Genomic DNA, 22,814 nt, shown 5'->3' on the forward strand with positions numbered 1-22,814 from the left:
CTCTGAGCTCTGCTGTTCAGCCAGTTTTCAATCTACCTCACTGTCTACTCACCCAACCCACACCTCCCCAGCTTGCCTGTGTGGATATTTTGGGAGACAGTGTAAAAAACCTTAATGAGGTCAAGAAAGACAGCATGCAGTGCTCTCCCCTCATCTACCCAACCAGTCATTTCATCACAGAAGACTGTCAGACTGGTCAAGTATTATTACCCTTTGGTGAATCTGTGATGACTGCTCCTGATTAACTTCTTCCACATGTTTAGAGGTGATGGCCAGAATAAGCTGTTCCATCACCTTTCCAGAGACTGAGGTGAGACTGACTGGCCTGTAGTTTCCTGGGTCCTCTTTTTTGCCCTTTTTGGAGACTGGAGTAACGTTGGCTTTTCTCCAGTCCATGAGTGTCTCTCCTTTTCTCCATTACCTTTCAAAGATGGTGGAAAGTAGCTTAGCACTAATATCTGCCAGCAGATCCTTCAGCACTTGTGGGTGCAATCCCATCAGGGTCCCTGGATTTGTGGGTGTTAGGTTTGCCTAAGTGATCTCTAGCCCTATCTTCCTCAAGTAAGGAAACATTTTTTTCTCCAGACTTTCACTCTTAGCTCCAGGGTCAGGGATGCCTGAAAGCTGGCCTTAGCAGTAAGACTCAAGCAAGAAGGCGTTTGGTAACTCCATCTTGTCTGTGTCCTTTGTCACCAGGGCACCCACCTCATTCAGCAGTGGTCCCACAATTTCCCTGGTCCTCCTTTTGCTACTCATGTACTTGAAGAAACCCTTCTTGTTGTCCTTGACATCTCTTGCCAGATTTAATTCCAAATGGACCTTAGCCTTCCTTGTCATGTCTCTGCATAATCTGACAATGTACCTGTATTCCTCCCAAGCGGCCTGTCCCTTTCTCCACATTCTTTAACCTTCCTTCTTCTGTTTAAGTTTTGCCAGAACCTCTTGTTCATCCATGTCGGTCTCTCACCCGGCTTGCTTGATTTCTTACTCTTAGGAATGTGCCAGTCTTGAGTCTGGAGGAAGTGATGCTTGAATATTAGCCACCTTCATTGGGCCCCTCCAAGGCTCCAGGGCTTTGTTCCACGATACCCTACCAAGCAGATGCCTGAAGAGGCCAAAGTCTGCTCTCCTGAAGTCATGGGCACTGTGTGCCCTCCTCACTGCTCTGAGGATCTTGAACTTCACCGTTTTATGGTCACTGTAGCCAAGGCTGCCTTGGAGCTTTACATTCCCCACCAGGCCCTCCCTGTCTATGAGCACAAGGTCCAGCATTGTACCTCTTCTCATTGGCTTCTCTTATCACCTGGGGAAGGAAGTGATCAACAAATTCCAAGAACCTCATGAATTGTTTGTGCCCTGCTGTGTTGTCTCTCCAACAGACATTGGGGTGGTTCCCTGTGAGGACCAGGGCTTGTGAACGTGAGGATGCTCCCGTCTGTCTATTGAGGACCTCTTTAGCTCAGTCTTCCTGGTTGGGTGGCCTGTCTATACATGTGACCCCTACTGTAATGTCACCTGTCCCCACCCTTCTCTTAATCCTGACCCATAAGCTCTCGGTCGCCTCCTCACCATCCTCAGACAGAGCTCCGTGTGCTCCAGCCGATCACTGACATAGAGGATGACACCCCCTCCTTGTCTCTTATGCCTGCCCTTCCTGAAGAACCTGTATCCTTTTATTCCAGCACTCCGGTCATAGAAACCATCCATCCCACCACGTCTCCGTGATGTCAACGAGATCATATTCCTGCAGGTGTGCACACATCTCTTAACTGCTTCTGTTTATTCCCCGTACTAAATGTGTGGGAGCATAGAGGCATGTAAGAAGGGTCCCTGATGAAGCCGATTTACTGGCTGGAATTCCTTTGTGCTGCTCTTTGAGTTCTCTCTTGCTGACTTAGGATCCATCTCCAGGCTCTGGGCATCTCTTGCTGGCGCTGTCATCAAAAATCCAACACCTGGGCACACCTTTTGCAGAAGGTCTGCTACCTGTCTCTGTCCCAGGAGAAAGGTCTAGGCCCTGGCACTTGAGGCCTGGTGATTTTAAACTGCTTAATCTCTAAGTATTAAGACCCAAAAAATCGGATTTTTTCCAGCTCAGCAGCCTTCGGGAGTTTACATATCTGCCACTGTTGGAGAGGGCAGATAAGCAGAAGCTGAAAAATTTGAAAAGCCTATAAGCCTAAATTTTGATTGCATGTGGTTGACAGCATCTCATTCTTCTCAGTTAAATCATGAAGGATTCATTCTGTATTTCCCCTTCTTCCTCCTGCTGTTGCTTTTGTTCTAATGAATGGCTTTAGGATTGGAATAAATTATATTTTTAAACCTTTACTAGTTAAGGTTTAAATATGCCAATTTATTAATGTAACCATACAATTATTATGGGGATTTTGAGTTTTAAAATCCTCAAATGTGAGGCATGGCCTGCTGACAGTCCTCTGCTCCACCTTGATCAGAAAGAGGAGGGATAGTGTTGGCACATTTTGGTCTCAGCAGTGGAAATGCCAAATGTTACCCCTTTTTTACGGGCTGATCGGTGATACTGCATTCTTTTGTATTCATTTTTGTTTAGAGTCCATTGTAGTTGGAGTGAACAATTATTGATTGGGTTGTCCACTTTTACTTCTCTGCCATTCATCTGACCCAAGTTTCCTGCCTCATTCTCCCCCTTCCTGAGGGCAGGCTTCATTGTTCTTCTTCATACTTCTTTTTAAGGATTTTTGCACTTTATAGCTTGGGAAGCTGAAAATACTTGCACTTGCTGGTGCTTAATAGTGCTACACTTAATTGTGTGTATCTGGCCAAGCTTTACAGAACTACTAACAGATACTGCAGTATCTGGTAAGGATACTTAGTTTCACTTAGCATTTGCTGTGCATGTGGCAACAGTTTTACTGATCCCGAGGGGTTACATTCCACGAAATGCATTCATGAAACCTTTGATTTTGGGTGGTGCTGTGAGTTTGGTTTGCACTTCGAGGTGTTCATACAAAAGCTGTTACTGATTTGATTTCCTTATTTTCTGGTGAAGGTGACATTTGAGACTTTAGTTAGAAAATGAATGTTGCCAATGACTTTAGGCAGGTCTGGCCAGTGTTCTTAAATCTGTCAAGTTATACCAGAGTGTTCCCATGGCTGAGCACCACCAACTGTGTGCTGTGGACTGAGAAGGGAATGGGAAAGGGTCTGCTGAAGCAGCCACAAATGGTGATGAGTTTCTGGTCTGCTGCTTCATTCTGACCTTGCTAACATGCAGCACCTTCCCAGGACTTCTTGTAGAGCTGGTCTCTGCAGCCTTATTCCTGTGTAATCTGAATTTATGAACAGTTTTACTTGCAGTGCATAGCCTCACTGATGGTTTTGTAACATATTACTGTACTCAAACTGGTCGTGGTTGCAGACTGGAAGGTTAACTGTTCTTATCTTAGTGAAATAGAGACATTCCTGGATCTAATAAGATGCAGTTAACATGAAATACAAACATCGTTGCATCTTGCATTTTGTTTACTTGTTTGCAGATCACTGCGCTTTATGATACTGATTTTTTGGATTTTTGTGTTTAGTGTGGCAGCTTTGGTGTTTTATCAACAAAGGTGTTGATATAATCAATCTCAACTCTTTTAACAGAGTTTCTTAAAGATTGTGCAGTGACATGCTAGTGACAAAGAGAAAAAAGATCAAAGTTCACATGTACCTGTGAGATACCATTCTTTGTATTTGCTATCAATCCTGACAGTATTTACCCTCTTCCTTATAAATCCCCTTTACAACATCATATATGTTTTATTCTTTGTGAATATCAAGACTAGAAATCTGTTCTATGGCTAGGATGATCACAGGTGGTTCACTCGAGCTGAGAATTTGTCCCTGTCTTCCTCCTAGCAGTACCTAGCATTTTTCAATGTTGTTGGTCCAAGGCTTTGCTGACAATATGCTTTAGTCCCAAATTTTTTATATGTGTTTGGCTGGCTGAGTGTCCTAAGCTGAGCTATGTTTACAAGAATTCATTGCAAGAATTTCTTCTTGAACTTTTAATTTAGCTTTCTTTTGTGGGCTAAAATTATCTGTTTAGTAATCTGATCCTAGGATTTTTGTGGAGTTCCCCAGCCTGATAGTGTGCTCATACACTTCTTGGCCTAGATTGGTTTTTTTCTTCAGGTTTTGAGCCAAGTTAAGTGTAAAGATGCATCTTTTTGAGGGGTTGTAGGTGTACTTCTTGCATTATCAAGTACTCAAAGCATGACTGCTGAAGTGAAGGAAGCTTTCAAGTGTTTTAAATAGTTAAAATAATTCTCTACACTTTCTTGAAGATCTAAGCTGTTAGAATCTTAAGAGAGGTTGGCATGCTTTTACTGTTGGTAATCACTTTAGTAGAGGAGCTGGAAAAAATGGAAACGGTATAAAAGCATTAGTGAAAAATAAACAGCTGAACTGTTGAGAAATCCTGGCTAGATACCAAGAAGTAAAAATCTGCAGGGATGCTGGAGCTGCCTTTGACAGCAGCCTGTGGTATAGTTAGGGTGAGATTTTGATTGTTGCCTTTCATGTATCTATTTCAGTCGTATCCAATGTGCAATGAAGAAATAGAACAAGTGGGTTGTGTATGGTTCTTTTTTGCTGTTGTTGGTGACACAAGCCTGGACACATTAATGGAAGCTAACTGTGAAATGATGAGACGTGGTAAATGCAGATCTTTCAATGTGGTCGCCATGAGCTGTTAATTCAGTAGCCATGAGTAATGTTTCTTTTCTTTTTACATGTCAGTTGCTGATTCCAGACTTGATGTGATGTATTTCTTTTCCTTTTGCATTCTAATTTGCAAGTGGTTGGTTTGGAGTCAGAATGCCATTTAAAATCCTGACTCTATGTATTTAATATAAATATACCTTCAACTATTTAATAACCATTTACTGCTTTGCTACATAACCAAGTGTTAAGAAGAAAATGCAAATAACTGTTAAACTGCAGAACTACTTAAATATATGTAAATATGGTCATAGTGTTAAAAAATACTAAAAATTACCTTTTTTTTCTAGAGAATAACATGTAGAAATGCAAACCAAAAGCAAGTTATTTAAAATTATTTATAATTACTGAATATGGTGACTTTTCCACTGTCTGATTTAGATGATTCTCTCCTTTTCAAACTCATTGGCAATCATTATATGGATTGCAGTTGAGCCTAGGAGTCTAACTTTTGGATCCAAGCCCCTTGTATTTATCAGTACAGAGCAGGATGATGATTTGGTTTGGTTTGGTTTTGGCTTTGGTCTTTTTTGTGTCTGAAATGAAGTCGTAATATCTAAGACACAAGCTTTTGCAGGTTGCTGAGGAGACAGTAAAGTGACACAGCTCCGAAGAAGAGCTAGTGGCATTAACATATGCTGAAGCAGTCTACTTTAAGCAGTCTACTTTTACTATTCCTGTTTTTGTGTAATCTCGTATTCAGTTAACCAATTTGACTTTAAGGCAGCAAGGTGATACTATCAGTGCTGTGTCCTGAGGAGTGAGCTGTTTTGTCTAGGGCTGGTTACCGGGGCTGGCATCATTGCAAGCTGTGCAGACGTTACTTTGGGAGAAATGCTTTCCAAAGGAGGTATTTCTGGCAGTGACATCGGATCACTTTGTATCTTTAAATGCCTGCCAATAAGTGAGCTGTGAGTTTGACTGTCAGTCATCTGGACGAGTCCTTTCACGGCTCAGGCGTCCTGAGTGTCATGGCAGTTGGATCTGGCTTGTGCTCTGAGGTGAGGGGGATTCGTTTGGCACCCTTCGCAGTCAGGGAGGCCGTGGGCTGCTCCAGCATAGCTGTCAGAGCTTGGCATGGAAACTGTATAATTACAGCAGGTTTTTTGCCCCCAGTCCTTCTACCTTGTGGGTAAAAGGCAGCTGTTGTGTCTTTGGCTGGTGAGTGAAACGGACCCACGATGACTCCAGAGGAAACAATGTCACCTTGGCATTTGGTCGGTGATTTTATTGGCACAGTTCCTTATGAATTAGTATTAATAACTCAGCTCTGCTTTTCCTAGCAAGTAGGAAACAGAATTTGCAAGGATTTTGTCCTCTTGAGCTTATAATGAGTACTTGGGAATGTGTACACACACCTACAGGGTATGATCATCCATCCAGTGCACAAGTGTGCTCATGGGGTCAGCAAGTGGGGAAAATACCTTATTAAGCTGATCTGTTTTCAGACTCTGACAGTGGTACAGCTTTAGTGGGAATGGTAGACGTGACCACTTCCAGCAGTGTCTTTAAGGCTTTTCAGGTGGAAAGTTATGCTGACTTTGAATCTCACTAGTCTTTCTTTAATACATAAATTGGTTGCTCCTACCAGTGAGCTTAAAAATTCCATTTTCTTTCATATGGGGTGTTCTTTGTTTTGTGTTTAGAATGCCTTTCAAATTAGTCATGAATTTGGGCGTTATGTTTTCTGGTGAGTATTGAGGAAAAAAAAAATTACTGAGCTGCTCTTTTCATAGTGAACATTGAGGGATTATCCGTTCGTCTTAGAAGTGCAGGGCTTTGGTCCTGAGGTAAGTGGGCTGCTGATTGAGGTTGTGGTGTTGTTAAAACCTGTCACTAAAGAAACATTTGTTTTTCTGAGATTTCCAAAATGAAAATTTGGCAAAAATGTTATGTCTAGTGTGGATAATAAGTCTCTTGAGGCAAGATACCCTGCTAATCAATGATGACATGTATGAAAAAAGACATCATCTGTTGGATTTTTTTTTTAAAGCTGTTTACCTCTTTCATTATTCTTCAGTAAGTTTAAATGTCTGTGTCCATATTTTCAGGGAGAAACACTGCTTCTTTGTGTACTGTATTGTCAGGAGTGGACTGGTAATCCACACGAAGTCAAGTGGCTTGATTTGACTTCAGTGAATGATGTCATAAAGCTTTGGTCTAAGTTATTACTGAGAGTAAGTTCAGCCTAATGTGTTACGTTTTGATAACGATTTGTTTCCATGATATCCCTCCTGTGCATGCACGATACTTTGAAAAAATTCTGTGATATTTTCTTCTTTGGTAATATTATTTATAGAACTTTGAAAATGTATGTTTTCTGGAAGCCAATAACTTTTTAAAATATTGCAGTACCTGCTCCGGTCATCACTGCCACTGCTACTAAAATGGAGGTGGTTTCAGCAGAAGTCAACAGCTTGCTCCCTGAGGAAATAATGGACACAGGCATCACTCTGGTGGAAGATGATGGCATCGAGGCAGTTATTGTGTCGTCGCCCATCGGAGACTCTATTCCCATGGAAACGGAACTGGAAGAAATAGTGAACATAAGCTCCACCAGCGACTCCTCAGCTACGACTACGGCCACAGTCACCACGGAATCGGTCACTGCCCCCAGCAGCCACTCGGGCGATGCGACAGCAAACACCACGACCCCAACGCCTGATGTGAACGCAGCTGCAAAGCCCACCTTTCCCGGCGGCCTCCATAAACTTGGTGCTCAGACCCCCGTCACTATTTCAGCCAATCAAATTATTCTCAACAAGACCACCGACATTAAAATAGGCAATCAGAGTATTAAACCGGATGGGCAAAAGCTCATTGTAACAACTTTGGGCAAGTCTGGCCAGCCTATTGTTTTAGCATTACCCCACAGCCAACTCCCACAGTCGCAGAAGACCGTGTCCCAAGCCCAAGGCGGAGACTCCAAGGTACAGGGCCAGCAGATCAAAGTTGTTATTGGAGGTCGGTCGGAAGTGAAACCTGTTGTTGGTGTCTCAGCTCTGACGCAGGGAGGTCAGCTGATAAACACTACAGCCCAGCCCTCTGTCTTGCAGTCCCAGCAAGTAAAAACAGTACAGGTAAAGTGAGTTATGCTGATGAAACATCTTAAAACCAGTTTTGTTGCCGCTGTTGTTGTCTGTTTCCTGCACTGATTGACACACTGTTGTTTTCAGCCTTTGCGTTTATTCTTTGTATTAAAAAATACAATGCTGCTCTTAGCCCATGCTTTCATCTGTGGATGCGTTTACCATTTTATGCTGTTTGCCTCTAGCTACTGTCTAGAATTCTAGGATTTGCCTCAGAGAAAGTGAACTATTCAGTAAAATGAAAATAATTTTCTCATTATTTTCATTTTATAAAAATAAATTCTACATACTTTTGGGAAGGCTAAATTGAACTCTATGCGCATGTTGTCCTTCATTCAAAGTGTACACTTCTTATGAAAGAATAGCTTCTGCCTATCACATTTAGTTTGTTTAAATAAACTCTCTGAAAAAAACTTCCAGCATCTGAAAAAGAACAGAAAGGTATATCTTGTCTGCCTCAAATCTAGTTAAGCATGTCAGTAGATTATGAGGGACTAGACACTATCGTAAGATGAATACTTCAAGGTCTTATTCCCAGTCTCTGACATGGATCTTGAGATATTTGAAACCACAGAGAATCTGCTTGGATCTGAAATTGTATTGGAAAGACTTGGATTATGACTCAAAGGGTCTGATCTTCATCTGGTACAGGGCAGAACTAAATGTGAGTGACTTAGTCCTAGTTGGCAGTGAGGCAGAAATAAGACCTCTTGAAGTGAGGAGAAAGCAGAACTCGTTGCAAGTTATGATGGAAAAAATATTTATTTTTGCCTCTAAATGAAGTAAGAAATTAAACCCCAAGTATTCTAATAAAAATAATCAGCTGCACATGAAAAATGACAAAGCTTTAAGTGTTTCATTAGTCGAATGTTTCCTGACTAGTATTTTGTGGCAAGCGAATGTGAGCAAATCTCAAGACTTTTTTTTTTAAGCTGCAGATGATTCCTGCACCAATTTCTATTTTCTCTTTTGTTTAATAATGGCTATTTGAGACATAAATTTTCTAAAAGGACTTAATGATCAAGGTACATAAATGGTTCTCACTGTAGCCTTTATAAAAATCTCTTGACTCAGCATAGGAATGTTTAAGAGTGGGTCAGTTCCTGTTGCTTGACTTCAGTTATTCTCTGCCAAGTGACAGATACAGGAAACTGAGGAGAATGACTTAGCTGTGATGTGGTTTTTCTTGCATGAGGTGACCTGTGCTATCACTGACTGAAATACAGTAACTTGGCCAATGACCTCTGCTGTTTGTCATTAGAAATTCTACAGGTTCCTTGATAGGAGCTCTTATGAATGGACTTGCATCCATTTATAAATCTGGTTAATTGCAGTTTGAGTAAATTTGTTTTGTTGGGGTCACTTTTTGTTAAACCATTGCTTCCATTTGCACAACAGGTTGAGTTGTTAACACCTGGCATGCCTTTTTTCCTATAAGGAGAGAGAGAAGTAGAAATGAAAAGCAAAATGGCAATGTTAGCACCTGATACTGCAGGGAAGATGATTACATTAGCACTTCACAGACAGTCCTTCTCCCTGTAGAAGATTAGTAAAGTATCAGAGTCATAAATGAGGCTGGGTGAGACATTCTTGGGCTATTCTACCATGACTGGGGAGGTAACCTGGACCTGGAGTCCCTGCATTTACCCCATCATCCTGAACGAGCTCCTTAACTTTTCAGTGACTGGAAAAGGAGGCTGCGAATGCCTCCCTGCCTTCCCAAGGGTCTTGTGTAACTTGTCTCTTGGGGCTTTGTGGATCAGGTATTTCAGATGGAAGGCAGCACAGTGCTTTGACTTGGTGCTGAAAAGTGAATCGGTAAAAGATTAGATGACAAAGAGCTCTCATCACTTCTTGTTACATTGTCACTATCATAGGGGCTTTGCATATCATTAGAGAAACTCAATTAGCCTTGCTGTAGTCTAATTGTGGCAGTTGAGATCTCAGCATTTGAGAGATAATTAGTAGAGTTCAGCAAAAAGTTTCTTGGAATTTTGCTTCTTCTCTGATTGTAGCTCTAGAGGTATGAGTCTGAGAAGTTTAAAGTGTGGCAAGACCTTTGGCCTCATCTATATCCAGAGGTTATTTACTGTCTCTTCAGAACTTGTCCTGATTTAGTTGAAACTGCTGCCATGGACATGGCATCTGCTTTCAGCCCGTGGCTCCTGCCTCCACAGAGGCTCAAAAGCAGTGATGTGCCTGCTGGTGTTACTACTTTAGACTGCACTAAGCAGGAGTTTGGCCTTGCACGTGACTCTGAACCAGATGTCCATACACATCACCATGGCTGTCATTAAGCTGGTCTGACTTGAACTTGGCTTGATGTGGTAACTGGCTCTGGTTTTAGCAGTTACATCAACATCTCCACAGCATCACTGCTGCCATGGCAAGGCAACTGCTAAGCCATCGTTGTGGCTTCGGCTCATCATGGAAAAGTGACCTTGTGCACTCCCTAGCCTCAAAATCCCATTCCTAGCTCAGTTTCTTCATCTTCTCTGAAGTATGCTGTTCTCCTTTTCTATTTCTAAAGTCCCTGATTTTTCATATTATGCCAAATATAAATTACATAGAGAGTGCCTACATGGACAACCTCCTGAGAGGTCGTCTAGGGAGTGGATTAGCTCCTTTGTGGTAGCTGGCCATGCAGTCAATGTGAGGTACAGGTGTGCCTATTTCTGTATGAATAGAACACAGTTTGACCACCGAAAACAGAGTCCAATGGTATAAACTTGCTAGTTCATCTTTAGTCGAGAATGCTTAGGAAGACATAAATTGACCACTTAAATCAAGTTGCCTGCAAATAGATCTCTTTACGTCTGTAGGGGAAAGAAGGTTAGTGTGTAAATATAATATTCTTATGGAAGAGCGTTTTGCCCCAGGAAATATTTTTGCAGTCTAATTCAAAGTAACTTGGAGAGGCCATGCTTAGTTTACATAGGCAGGGGAATAATGTTAAGCTTGTTGAGATCGGTATAGTCAATGGCAGAGGGCTCCAGAGAACTTGCTCCTTCTGGGTATCAAAGGGGCAGTCTGTCATCTTGATTATTTCCTCTGGTTTGTCCATTCTTTACTAAAATGTATCATGAGTTTCCCACTGATGTAGAAGCTTCTCAGAGGTGGCTGGGGTTGTCAGCTCTGGTGGCAAAACCTCAGAAAGGCTCGCTTGGCAGCAGGTCGATGGAGAAGCACTGTTCCTCACGTATAACCAAACATGTCTGAGTCTTGTTATGTCTCCTAAGCCCTGAGGGTATTCACTTATTTATTAGACTGTCTTTGTAGGCTAACAGTTCACCCAAAAAGCAGGGGCACATTTATCTGAGGAAGATACTACAAGTTGAATATGAGGGAAGCAGGGCTACTTGTGTTGACCAACTCTCGTTTTGGGATTTTTAAATTTTTCTTCTGAAATACTTCATCTTAATGGTAGCTAGTATTTTACACGTATTCATGTAAGTCATTTAAGCACACTTATTGACTGTTACTGGGAAACAACTGCTGTTGTCCAGAGCTGGCTCTTCCTGCTGGATGTTGATCATGTTCTGAGCCAGACTTTGCTCTCACTTTGGAGAGTAAAAGCAATAGCAGTTGAGTTGCAATAATACCTTATGGCAGGGTAAGATTAAGTTAAGCAGAACAGAAATCTCAAATCAAGCAGATGAAATGCGTGGAATTTATCAGAAATTAAAGTGTGTGCAAATTAAAAGAAAAAAATTACTGATAAAATGGCTGCTCATCTGTCAGCTGTGTATGTGCTAAAAGAACTGAATCCTTGAAATGTTAAAATGACTTTGAGTTAAATTTATGAACAGAGCCGTGAATGGAACTTCCTCCTTCAAACAACTCACGTTTCAAAGTTTTAGTTAATATATCTCCAAAAAGAGCAGGTTTATTTCTTCTGTTTCGTTTTAAGCCTTGGCAATTGTATGTCACCTATAAAAGCAGCTGATGTGCCCTGGAAGCAGCATATTTGGTCTGAGGTGGAGGTTGACTATGAGGAACACTTGTGCTGTAACTGTGGAGTAGCACATGGCCTGTTCTCTGCTCGTGCCTGGTGTCAGAGCTGCTCACTGCTGCCTTCCCTTGGCTGGGTGTAGCTCAGGCATGCAGAGATGGTGTTTGCTTTCTGTGGCAGGCTGGGGGGCTCCAGTGCCATAGCAGAAGGGCAGCTCTGGCTTTCCTGGTTTGTGCCATGAGTGTGCTGCTGGGAGTGCAAGCAGCCTCCCATGTGCTCTTTGTGGAGCAGTTGAGGAATTTGTGATGTGCTACTGAATACTTCAAATCTCTTGTCATTACTTGACTGTAAAAAAAGTGTTTTCAGTCAATAAATTCTATAGATAGGGTTTTGTGTAGGAAACCATAACATCCAGCCTACTCAATTGCTTCCTTTAAGCATTCCTAACTTTATCCAGCTATTAAAAGTAGCTGTCAGCTCAGTGAGATTTCTCCAGTCAGCTACTTGAGTCATAAAGGTGGTTCTGTGCCTTTGGAAGGTGGCTCCCCACAGGGATGCCGGTGTCGTGCCTCTCTGATATTGCTGGAGCTGGTGGCTAAGTTCCCACAGGATGTGCCTGGGGGTGTGTGGTAGAGGAGAGGTAGGATGTGCCTGCTCCAGTAATGCCTTCCAGTGTGGTCATGTGGACTCAGGGAAGATCCTAGCAATAGTCCACACCTGTAGCAGCCTCTGCTGTCAGCAGGTTAAAAGCCTTTGAAAAAAGTCAACTTCTAAATTGAACTGTTCACTACCTGGGTGCTGGTGTATAAAAACTATTAGAATAAAAGCATCAGGGAGTTAACTTCTGTCAGTATGGGAAAGGGGAAAAAGTAATCTTAAAGACTTTTAAGACTATAAAACTCTACTTATAAAGATTTCAGGTTGAGGGGATCTGTCATCAAATGGCATGTACGTGTTCTCGGTCCAGCTGTGTTTCAGGAGACTGGATCACAAAAGAAAGAAAAGATCCTCTTGTACCTGGAGGTAGCCAACTGATTTGTTCTTGGCTAGTGACTACCCAAAACTTTCAGGGACTCATTATCCACGTACTTTTGGGGAACTGTTGCAGAAGACAGTTTCCCCATTTGCAAAATAGAAGTGTGCTGCTGTGTCAGAATAGATCAAGAGATGTAGAGCAATAATTTTCAAATTTAAGTCACTGGAGGCCAAGCTTTGTCTTGGTTGGCTGAGAAAGAAGTAACTTCATTTAAAGCTTCAAATATTGAGAGTTGTGCATTTAATTTTCATATTTTTATGTAGACCAACGGCATGTAAGAAATAATTTTGGCATCTTCAAGATGAGGTATGTTTGCACAGAGAGATATCTCTGTAAGGGATATGGCTATCCTACTCTGGTAGCTGGCTTTCTGAAGTGTCATGGATAATATCCAAGCTCTTTCCGTAGGGAGAAATGGAGATGAAATGCGAGATAAGCAGTTATTCTTCTAATTATGCGTGCGAGTATTGCCCTTTTTATTTTTTAATGTACTTAACAATACAGTGATTTAGATCCAAAATGCTCAAGTTACTTTAGATCTTTTTTCCTCCATCTTTTAGATTGCGAAGAAGACCCGAACCCCAACTTCTGGCCCGGTGATCACCAAGCTGATATTTGCAAAACCAATCAATAGCAAAGCTGTTACAGGGCAGACCACTCAAGTGTCACCAGTCATTGCAGGTTGTACTACTTTGACTTGTTTTGCTTTACCTTTTTTTGAAGGCTGTTCAAAGAGGTGGTGATTGTAGAAATTTTTTTGTCTCAACTATTTTACTGTAGTTTCTGCCAAAGTACCTCAAGCAATGGAAAAAAAGAGATCAGAGCATTTTATGGGTAGGAGCAGATAAATGCAGTTGTTGATACCTTTATACTTAGCTCATTTAGAATAATCTTTGTAATTGCAGAGTTGCTTTTACTGCAAGATGCTTTTACTTTATGGATTTTGGGGAGGAGAAAAAAATACCCCAGAGCCACAGAAAAGACTACTTGCTAAACAGAAAGTAATTGTAGAAACATTATATAAACACACAAGGGGGAAAGGAGACACGTGCTGTTGTATTACTTTAATCTGCTTATAGTTGGACTTAAATGTAATACATGCAAGTAACAGGAAAAATGTTTGAGTGAAATAAGTGAATAAAACTGTGTGGTTTCTATTAAGTCGCTCACCTACTTCTAAAATAACCATCTCAGAAGCGTCTAAGAAAGTAATTAAGGCAAAAAAGAAATTATTTTTCTCTTTGGAAAAAAAAATCTTTGAATCCTTAAAAAAAACCCCAACCAACCATAGAACAATAACAAAAGCACCACCAAAATGAAAGAAAAAACCCACAGTGTAATCATTTGTTTATTATGGCAGTGGGACCAACGGATCTGTTGCTGAATGCATCACAGCAGGTATGCAAACATCCTAGACACGTAAATTATCTGAAAAGGACAAATGTAGGAAGCCAGAGTTGTCTTCAGAGCTTTGAAGGATGTCTTTAACTGCTTCCAGATTGAACAACCCAAGTAGGCCTAAAATCTTTAAACAAAGATATTGTTTAAAGGTATATTTAAATAAATTTGTTAAGTCTTTACAGAACTGGGACTTGAGCTGGTTTTAGAAAGTATGTAACTGTCTCCTGTATTCAAAACTGATAGGTACAAGTGAATGGCATGTAACTGAAACATAATCTTTTTCTTGAGTTGTCAGGCTGCCTGCAGCCCAACCTATGTTTCAAGTGAAACAGGGATTCCCCACCCCACTCACCAATTTGTCCCCTTTCTCAAATAATTCCCTACCAAATATACGGACCTGTGAATAAGAAGACTGCTATGCCTGCTTAAATATTTGAATTAAGCTGTCTTTATGTTAAAAAACCAAACCAAAATCCAAACAAACAAAAAACCCAACCCAAAAACATTAAAAACAACTTGCAGTTTTTAAATCAATATTTTGGAAAATCTAGAGTGCCTGTACCTGAGCCTGTTAGAAAAGCATCACTGGGAGGTGAAGATGCTTCACTAATCAAGAGGGAACTCTTTTTAAACATCTGCCTTTCCTCTCACCATTCCAAACAGCCAGCACAGCTTGCCAGCGTTGAGAGGTTGGCATCATTTTAGGGAAGGTGTAACATTTGTGTTTTCAGTTTCAATTTTGTTTGCATGTTTTCCTGAATCTGGTAAATATTTTTAGTTGCCTGGGAATTCCTACAAACTGAGGTTGAAGTTGTAAATTTGAAAGACTTGTCAATATAAGTAATCAGATTCTGTTCAGGAAGCTGATGCCAAAGGGTGCAGAGGAGATGTAGTAAGAAAGGGAAAGCTGTCACTAGGCAAATAACTCAAAGCATTGAAAACTGTAGATGATAAAATTCTCACTGACTCTGACATTCTTCAGGTTGCATGTGGCTTTAGCAGCTGCTGGCAACTATCTGTGCTGTTAGTTAGACTGCACAAAAGTGGTCATTTTAGAGCACATAGACCTCAGAGGAAATCAGGTTTCCATGAGGACAATGCTTTTTCTTGTTAGTTCCGGTTGACTTTAATTGTTACGCCACTTGATTTTAGATGGAAAAGTTATGCTGGTGTGTGTCTCTTATTTTTATAAATGTAGTACAACAGAATGGGTGACAGACAAGCTATGTCAGAAATGAGTCTGAACCAAAGTGCAGCAGAGGAAAGCTCAGTGGTCGAGCACTCTCTTGGAAAGAAACATAGAAAGTATGAAAAAAAAAATTATCTGTTTTCCATTATGGGAGTTTTGCAATATTCCTGAGACTGATTTCATGATTTGGCGCTGCTGGTTTTGATGTTTACTGTTCTTTGGCATGGTAAAAACGGATAGTTTGTAGACTCACGCTACCACCCTTGTTTTCACATGTGTGTCATATGTTCTGTTGGGCAGTGAAAGAAACAACCACCAACACAGAAGAAAAAAGCCAAAAACCTTAGAGTTCAGTGTAGACAGATGAAACAACTTCTTCTTGGCCACTGTAACAGCTCGTTTTTGATGGTTGAGGTTTTAAAAGGAAGTAGTTCCCCCCCAGATGCTCAGTTTCTCCATCCATTGGCAGCAGCCCAGGGACTTCCTAGGAGACTGCCAGCTGGCTGAGGGTTTGTGTGCAGCAGAGGTGTATTGGAGCTCAGGATGCTGTCCTGGCTATAGAGAACTTGCAGCTGAATGTCACAGAAAGCTCAATGTACATTCTGGCACTTTTCAAGCCCAAGTAACAGTTGTTTTATTTGCAATAATGCCAATTATTTTCTTTGATGCTAAATCTAACTTAAAGAACGCCAGTGTCCTTCGTACCAGGTCGTACACTCTCAGAAGTAGGGATCAATTGCACAAGATGCAGAGAAAACTTTACTTTAAAAGTCAACGTGAACAGGGATAACTGGAGCTGATGGTATCTTCATTGTTTGTAGGTAGGGTTTTTTCCCAGTCTGCTCCAGGGACACCACCAAAGACAATAACGATCTCTGAGAGCGGAGTCATTGGATCAACTTTGAGTACTACACAACAGACACCGAATAAAATAGCTATCTCACCACTCAAATCCCCTAATAAGGTAAGGACCTGTTCTGGCTGCAGCCTTCTACCCCTCCTGCACAAGGTCTGAACGGAGCTCTCTGTGTCTTTGCTACAGGCTGTTTATTATCTCTCCTGAGATAATAAACATATCTCCAGAGTCCATAAAGGTATCTCCAGAGTCTCTGTTGCACATCACGATGCTCTGTGGTAATACCCTGAGTTAGATTTTTGCAGTTGGCTCCCATACTGTCGTTTTAAGTAAATATGCATTACTGCATTAGTTTCCCATTCCTGCCATTTTTTGCCATTCCCTAAGCATCCATTCTGAGAGCAGCTGTTCCCTCTTAGCCAAGCATTCAGACTATTTTTAATGCCTTCATAAAATGTCAACCAGCTGTTTAAGAGGAGACCTTGATAATATTAATGAGTCAGCACTTATTAACCACTGCCTGCTACTGCATAGGTAATTTAGTCTTCCCTGATCGCTCCCCAGGTAAATGAGATTTGCAATGGTCCATGACAGATACAGAGCTAGAGATTGGCAGAGGTCAAGGCAACACTGGTGTTTTAGATTTGATGAAATTGTCTTGAAAAGAGGAGTATTGCTGCAGAAAGGAAGGGAAGGGAACAAGATGCATAGTGTGTGCGAGCTAAATATCACACATAAAAAGTAGAGTAAGAATAAAGAATTCTTTTGGTTTGGCTGTGCTTTAATGATGTAAGGTTATACAAATGGAGTGAAAGACTTGTGTTTGGCAATTCTTAGTAAGGTAAGCAACATGAAGAAGAAGTTAAAAAAAAACGTAACTGTAGAATCAAAATTAACAGTGAGTGTGAAAAGACTCCTTAGGGTTACATCTCGAATTTAGTGTAGATAAGTAAGTGTCTTTTAAGCAGTTAGCAAACTCTTTCAATAACTCGGATTTTTCTTAAAATGTAAGGAAGTTTAGAACAAAAAGTAGAAACCCTGCCTTTGGAGGGGTATGTCTGTATAGAATAGAGTATTCAAACACTGCATTCTACAGAAATGTGGTCAGATGACTGGATCTCTGTGGGAATCTGGAAAGTAGATTTAAAAATACTGATGTTCTTACAGTTTGACTGAATTGGCAGTATAAGGTGAGATTTATTTTTTTTCCACAGCTCTTCTTTAAAATTTCTATTTATGATGTACCAATTATAAAGCTGTTATTTAGAAAATCCAGATGCTGTGGTAGGTTTCTGCATTAGCCTTTTGGTGCTGGAAACGAGCAATGCCTTTGAGTTTCTAAGGGTTTGCTGTTGTTGCAGTTGGACTCGTGATTTGAGATTAAATACAGTGCCCTCGCCTTCAGAGAAGGAGCTCTGTGACCTGGTGGAGAGCTGTACTTTCATGAGAAGGGGAATGTGTATGTACAGGGTCCTGTACCCTGCCCGGGGATTTAAACTGCTTCTTTGTTTTGCCAAGCAGCTAACAGTGGTGTCAGTGGCCTCCCAGCCTCCCAGCTCCCCCCAGAAGACGGTGGGCGTCCCACTGAATGTAGCGTTAGGACAGCAGATCCTCACAGTGCAGCAGTCAGCACCCTCCTCCCCTGGGAAGGCTATAGTCAACCACACAACCACCCAGGTACACACTGACTTTCCTTTGTCTTCTAGCGTGTCTGTGTCATTGCTTGCTGGAAACTGGAGTGCTGGATGGCAGATTGGCAGTGGTCAGTCTGAAGGTGTTCTTGTAATGGTGTTTGCTTAAGAAGTGGCAAAAGAATTGCCCTGGGGAGCACAGACTTCGTCAATTGAGGGGCGCAAACCATTGCAAGCCTGTGCAAGGACATGCTGTTAGAAAGCAGCTTTCCAGCCTGGAAAGCTCCACTTGGTGTAAGTTCTTGTCTCTGTGTACTGAATCTCCCAGGTCATCTGAAAAACTCCCGATGACACGGGCAGGAGTTCTTTGGTTCTCTCTCTTCTGCCAGTGTTTCTCTTCCACTGACTAGGGGTGCTTTCCAGGTGTTTCTGAGGTTTGCAACAATTGAATTCATATTCCTGTGGTAGAGGAAAATACACATAAGTAAGACACCATGGTATGGAACCTACAGAACTAGAAATTGTTCATTTGCTATGTCTCATTTTTAGAAAAATAGGGTTTTCCATAATAGCTTTTATAAATTGATTTGCATTGATAAATCACAAGACAAAACTGACCTTTCTTACAAACTGCAGTTGTTACTGTTTTCCTGTTTTGTAATCTTGGGTGAGGTTTGTTTTTTTTTTATATAAATATCTGCATTCCTGTTTTGGTGAACACGAAGGGATGTGTGTGTCTGTAAATAAACAGAGTGCGGATAGAGCAGGGAACGGACACAGTTGCATGTACAGCATGAGACCAGAGACTCAGACAGACTTTGCCAGCCTTATCTTACTAATACAGGTGACAATTGGAATGCTGATATGGGGATGTGGACACCATCGAGATTTGAATTTTACTTTTTTTCCCCAGATTAAAAGTGGCAAAACTGTCTTTTGATACAGTCATTGAAAGGTTGTCACTCTACTGCAAGCGCCCTAAAAGTAGAGAGTCTGTGGGGTATACATATTGGGTTCTGATCCAAAGCTGTCTGACACAACACAAGGGTTTCACTTGTCTGCACGGGGCTGAAGAACATGCCTTTAGAAGAACTGTCACTTGAATCTTAGAATTTTCCCAGTTGTCCTTGGATGGCAGCCTCTAATTTGAGAGTTAGAGAGAACTTTGCCTGTGCCTGTGCTGGTCTCCCTTTGGTAACAGTCTGTGACTGTGCTTGCAGATAGTACTTATTTTGAATTGCTCTGGCTTGCTACGGTTTCAATGTATTAACAACAAAACAAAAACAAACAAAACAAAATCCCAAGAAAACACCTTTTAAAAGACCAGACTTATATATCCAGTGAAATGTGTGCAATTTTGAGATATCATTTGTGTAGTTGCTGAAAGCTGGGGAGCTGGGAAAATGTTCTCATAAGAATTCACATCATACTACCAATCAAATTTAATAGTAAAACTTAAGGACAATATGTTTAATATCAATATTAAAAGATACTGAGAATAAAAAACTGAACTTCAGAAGGAGTTAGACGGAAGAAGAAAAAGGAGGAATAAATCAAAGTTTGAGGTCGAGCAAGGCTGGAAAAAGAGGCTGTTATCAAACCAATAGGCTTATGAATGTGTATAAATAAAATAAAAACATGTTATTAGTTTGTAGCTTAAGAAAAATTGGAAAGATGAAGTCTTTCAAATTCCAGGTATACCAATACTCCAGCTGTGAGGTAGTACAGGTCTGCTGAGCTCCCTTTCTTTCACCATTTTGCCTTTTTTCTTAATGAATTTGTTTTGCTACTCCTCATTGTTCCTGCTTTTTTCATTTCTCAGCTTGTACTCTGTTTCTGATGTCTGCCAGTTTATGGACTCTGTTCCATTTTCTTCTCAAGGGTTGCATAGTGATTTCTGTGTATTAATCACAGACTGTCTTAACAGAATGTATCTGTACACACAGGGATAAATCATGCTGCAGTCCAGCACAAAGAGTTCTGCAAGTTCTTACCATGTGCTTTTATTAGTAGAAATATTTTTAGGTTTGGTTGTTGCTTGCTTTTGGAATACAAACTGAATAATGTTCTGGGTAGTCAACTGAAATAGTTTTGGCAGACACTGTATCTGGGCAAGTGGACTGAGTCACCCCACACATGTAAATATTAGTTTATTCTGGTGTTTGGTGTAGAGCATTGAAAATGGAACTGAGTTTGCTCTGAGCTGTTGAGAGGCATTTAATCTCTTCACATCTGTTCTGCTTTTGAAAGCAAAAATGGGGGCAACTGACTTCTGTCTCAGGGATATGAATGTTGTGGTAGAGTTGCTCACTAACAAATTGAGGAATAAGCATGCTGATGTTCTTTCTGCCTGTGTACAAGTAACTTCATGCTGTCTGTGTTGGCTTAACAGGCTGTGAAATCAGCAGTGCAGACCATTACTGTAGGAGGAGTGGGTACATCTCAATTTAAGACAATTATTCCTTTGGCAACTGCACCCAATGTTCAGCAGATTCAGGTACCTGGAAGCAAGTTCCATTATGTCAGACTCGTTACTGCCACAACAGCCAGTAGTTCAACCCAATCAGCCAGTCAAAATCCCAGTACGAATACTCAGCCTCTTCAACAAGGTAAGTGCTGGTGTTAATGTATTGTCTGAAGCTTTTATTGTTTTGGGGTTTTTTTCCGTGTTTGTTTTGTAAGGATTAAAATGAATACATAACAGAAATCTGTGAAGACTGCCAGCTGTACTTGGTTTTGTGGTAAGACTCCTATAAATGTCATATTTTGCTGTTACTTACGGTTTGTGTGTGGAAATGCCCCTTTGTGTCAAATTGCTCTGTAGTTGGGCCTGAACTCTTGGAGCATTTTAAGTTGCTTTTACCTAGTTTACCAGATGGTGGGTCACTCGTGGCAACTCCCACATCCTCGTATGAAAAGTGTGATGGCAGGACAGCCCACAAACTTACTGCCAAAACTTCTGTATCATGAAGATCCTTCCATGTAAATTACTTTAGAAGTGCCAGATGCTTCTGCTGGTTTCTGTTTGTGCTTTCCAGAGCTGTGAAGGAATAAAAGATTTCAAAGGGAAAAGGGATGTAAGAGAAATACAGTGTCCAGAAGAGGTCTGCACCCAGGCTGCTTTTTAAGCCATTGCTGTGAAATGTGTGTGCAGGCTCTCATGCCAAATACTTGTTTACAAGGGCGTTCTTTAGACCCAAGTGTTGTATGCCATGAGTTTGGGCAGTGCATTGTTACAGCACCTCTGCATTATGCATATGTGAAAGTCTGAAGGACTGAACTGTGGACTTTGAGTGAATAATACGTGTTAATGTGATGTTGTTTCTTGACACTAGCGAAGCCAGTGGTGGTGAACACGACCCCAGTGCGTATGTCAGTTCCCATAGTACCAGCACAGACTGTGAAACAGGTGAGCTAAGTGTTAAAAGGCATATTCCTGACTTGTTTTAGCTGAGCGGAAAAAAAGTCTTGCTCCAGCTCTGTAATGAAATGTTCATTAATAAAAGTGTGTTTTGAATCAGTGAAACACTGATTTCATAAAGACCTCTTCTCTCTCCAGGTGGTGCCCAAACCAATCAACTCAACTTCACAGATAGTTACTACTAGTCAGCCCCAACAAAGACTTATTATGCCAGCCACTCCACTGCCACAGATACAGCCCAACCTCACCAACCTCCCACCGGGAACTGTGCTGGCACCAGCACCTGGCACAGGGAACGTCGGGTATGCCGTCCTTCCAGCTCAGTACGTCACACAGGTATGGTGTTACCTGGAGATGTGCTGCTGTTGTGGGACATACTGCCTTCCCCTTAAAGGTTCTCACTCCCTGACTGTCACCTGACGCTAAGGCAACAGGTTTTTTTAGGGACCCCTGGCAGAATGACGATTGCACTAAATCAATTACAATTAAAGGTTTATTTTCTCAACAGGATTTTTTTATTAGCATAGCATAGAATTTATAATCAGAATAGCACAGGATTTCTATAAGCACAATCAGTGCAGAGCCGTTCTGAGTGCCACAGTACAGAATTTGTAATACAGACTTATAATACAACTTTATGGTTCTAATGACCTAGATCTCAACTTAAAATTTCTAATCACCTAGACCCTCTGCAGATTGGGTCAGATCTTGATACACAGCTTGCCTCATCAATTTAACAGTCATAATCTAAACTTGAAAATTGTACAGAAAAGTACAAATCACTCGGCCCTCAGAGGAAGCAGATGTCAGTGGAGGTGACCCTGGCCACTGTGTGCTCATGGGTCTCAGCAGCAGGTCCACGCCAAGTTCCCCACTTAGGACTTGGAATTGCTTGGTGTTACAGACTGTGTGCTGTTACACTTCCCTCTTCTGTGACAGTCATCACCGCTACCTGGATGGGTGCCTGAGACATTCACAGCCAGAAAGGAAGAGAGTTACTGGCCTTGTGCCCAGGAATCCTGAGACCTGTAGTGAAGGGAAGAAGAAATCCTATTGCTTTGTCTGCTTGGTTCACAGGACCTTCAGGGCCTGATAATGAGGAGAAAGGGAGTGTGTATGTGACCCACTTGGTCACAGAGAGTGGCTGCTTGCATTACAAAATGGTGTTAGTTAATGCCAACACATTGGCAGGGGTCAGAAACAGGTGGTACCAGTCACACCAGTGCAGGTCTAGGGATTAGATTTTGCTCTTTGCCAGGATCTGACCAACAATCAATATGAAAAGCAGAATAAAAGGTAACGTTCTGCTGAAGGCTGATGAGTCAGTTTGTAGAAACAAGGACTCTGATAGCTCATGGCCTTGCTGGTACCAGCCTCCTTTCAGGTTCCCTTCTGGTTTTGTCACATTTGCAGTTTGACCCTGAGGACTGTTACTGTGTCCTTCCACTCTACTTATACAAATTTTACTTTAACTAATAGTATTTGTTGGACCT

General features: G+C 41.4%; 1 protein-coding gene across 5 annotated transcripts in view; it reads left to right on the forward strand.

The window, feature by feature from the left end:
• The window catches only part of LIN54 (lin-54 DREAM MuvB core complex component), a 41,580-nt gene that overhangs the window by 12,065 nt on the left and 6,701 nt on the right, over nucleotides 1-22,814 (forward strand). For 2 of the 5 annotated variants that reach the window (XM_017837623.1, XM_017837624.1), the window contains exons 2-8: nucleotides 7,099-7,826; nucleotides 13,384-13,504; nucleotides 16,235-16,377; nucleotides 17,788-17,946; nucleotides 20,293-20,509; nucleotides 21,236-21,309; nucleotides 21,460-21,657. In XM_017837623.1, coding sequence (XP_017693112.1) covers nucleotides 7,134-7,826; nucleotides 13,384-13,504; nucleotides 16,235-16,377; nucleotides 17,788-17,946; nucleotides 20,293-20,509; nucleotides 21,236-21,309; nucleotides 21,460-21,657 — 1,605 coding nt within the window. In that variant the 5' untranslated portion in view covers nucleotides 7,099-7,133. The remainder of the gene's footprint in view (nucleotides 1-7,098; nucleotides 7,827-13,383; nucleotides 13,505-16,234; nucleotides 16,378-17,787; nucleotides 17,947-20,292; nucleotides 20,510-21,235; nucleotides 21,310-21,459; nucleotides 21,658-22,814) is intronic. The other 3 variants (XM_017837625.1, XM_017837626.1, XM_017837627.1) reach the window with 3 other exon arrangements.

Source organism: Lepidothrix coronata, unplaced genomic scaffold, assembly GCF_001604755.1.
Source record: "Lepidothrix coronata isolate B3197 unplaced genomic scaffold, Lepidothrix_coronata-1.0 Scaffold307, whole genome shotgun sequence".
In the NCBI taxonomy this organism is placed as follows: Eukaryota; Metazoa; Chordata; class Aves; order Passeriformes; family Pipridae; genus Lepidothrix; species Lepidothrix coronata.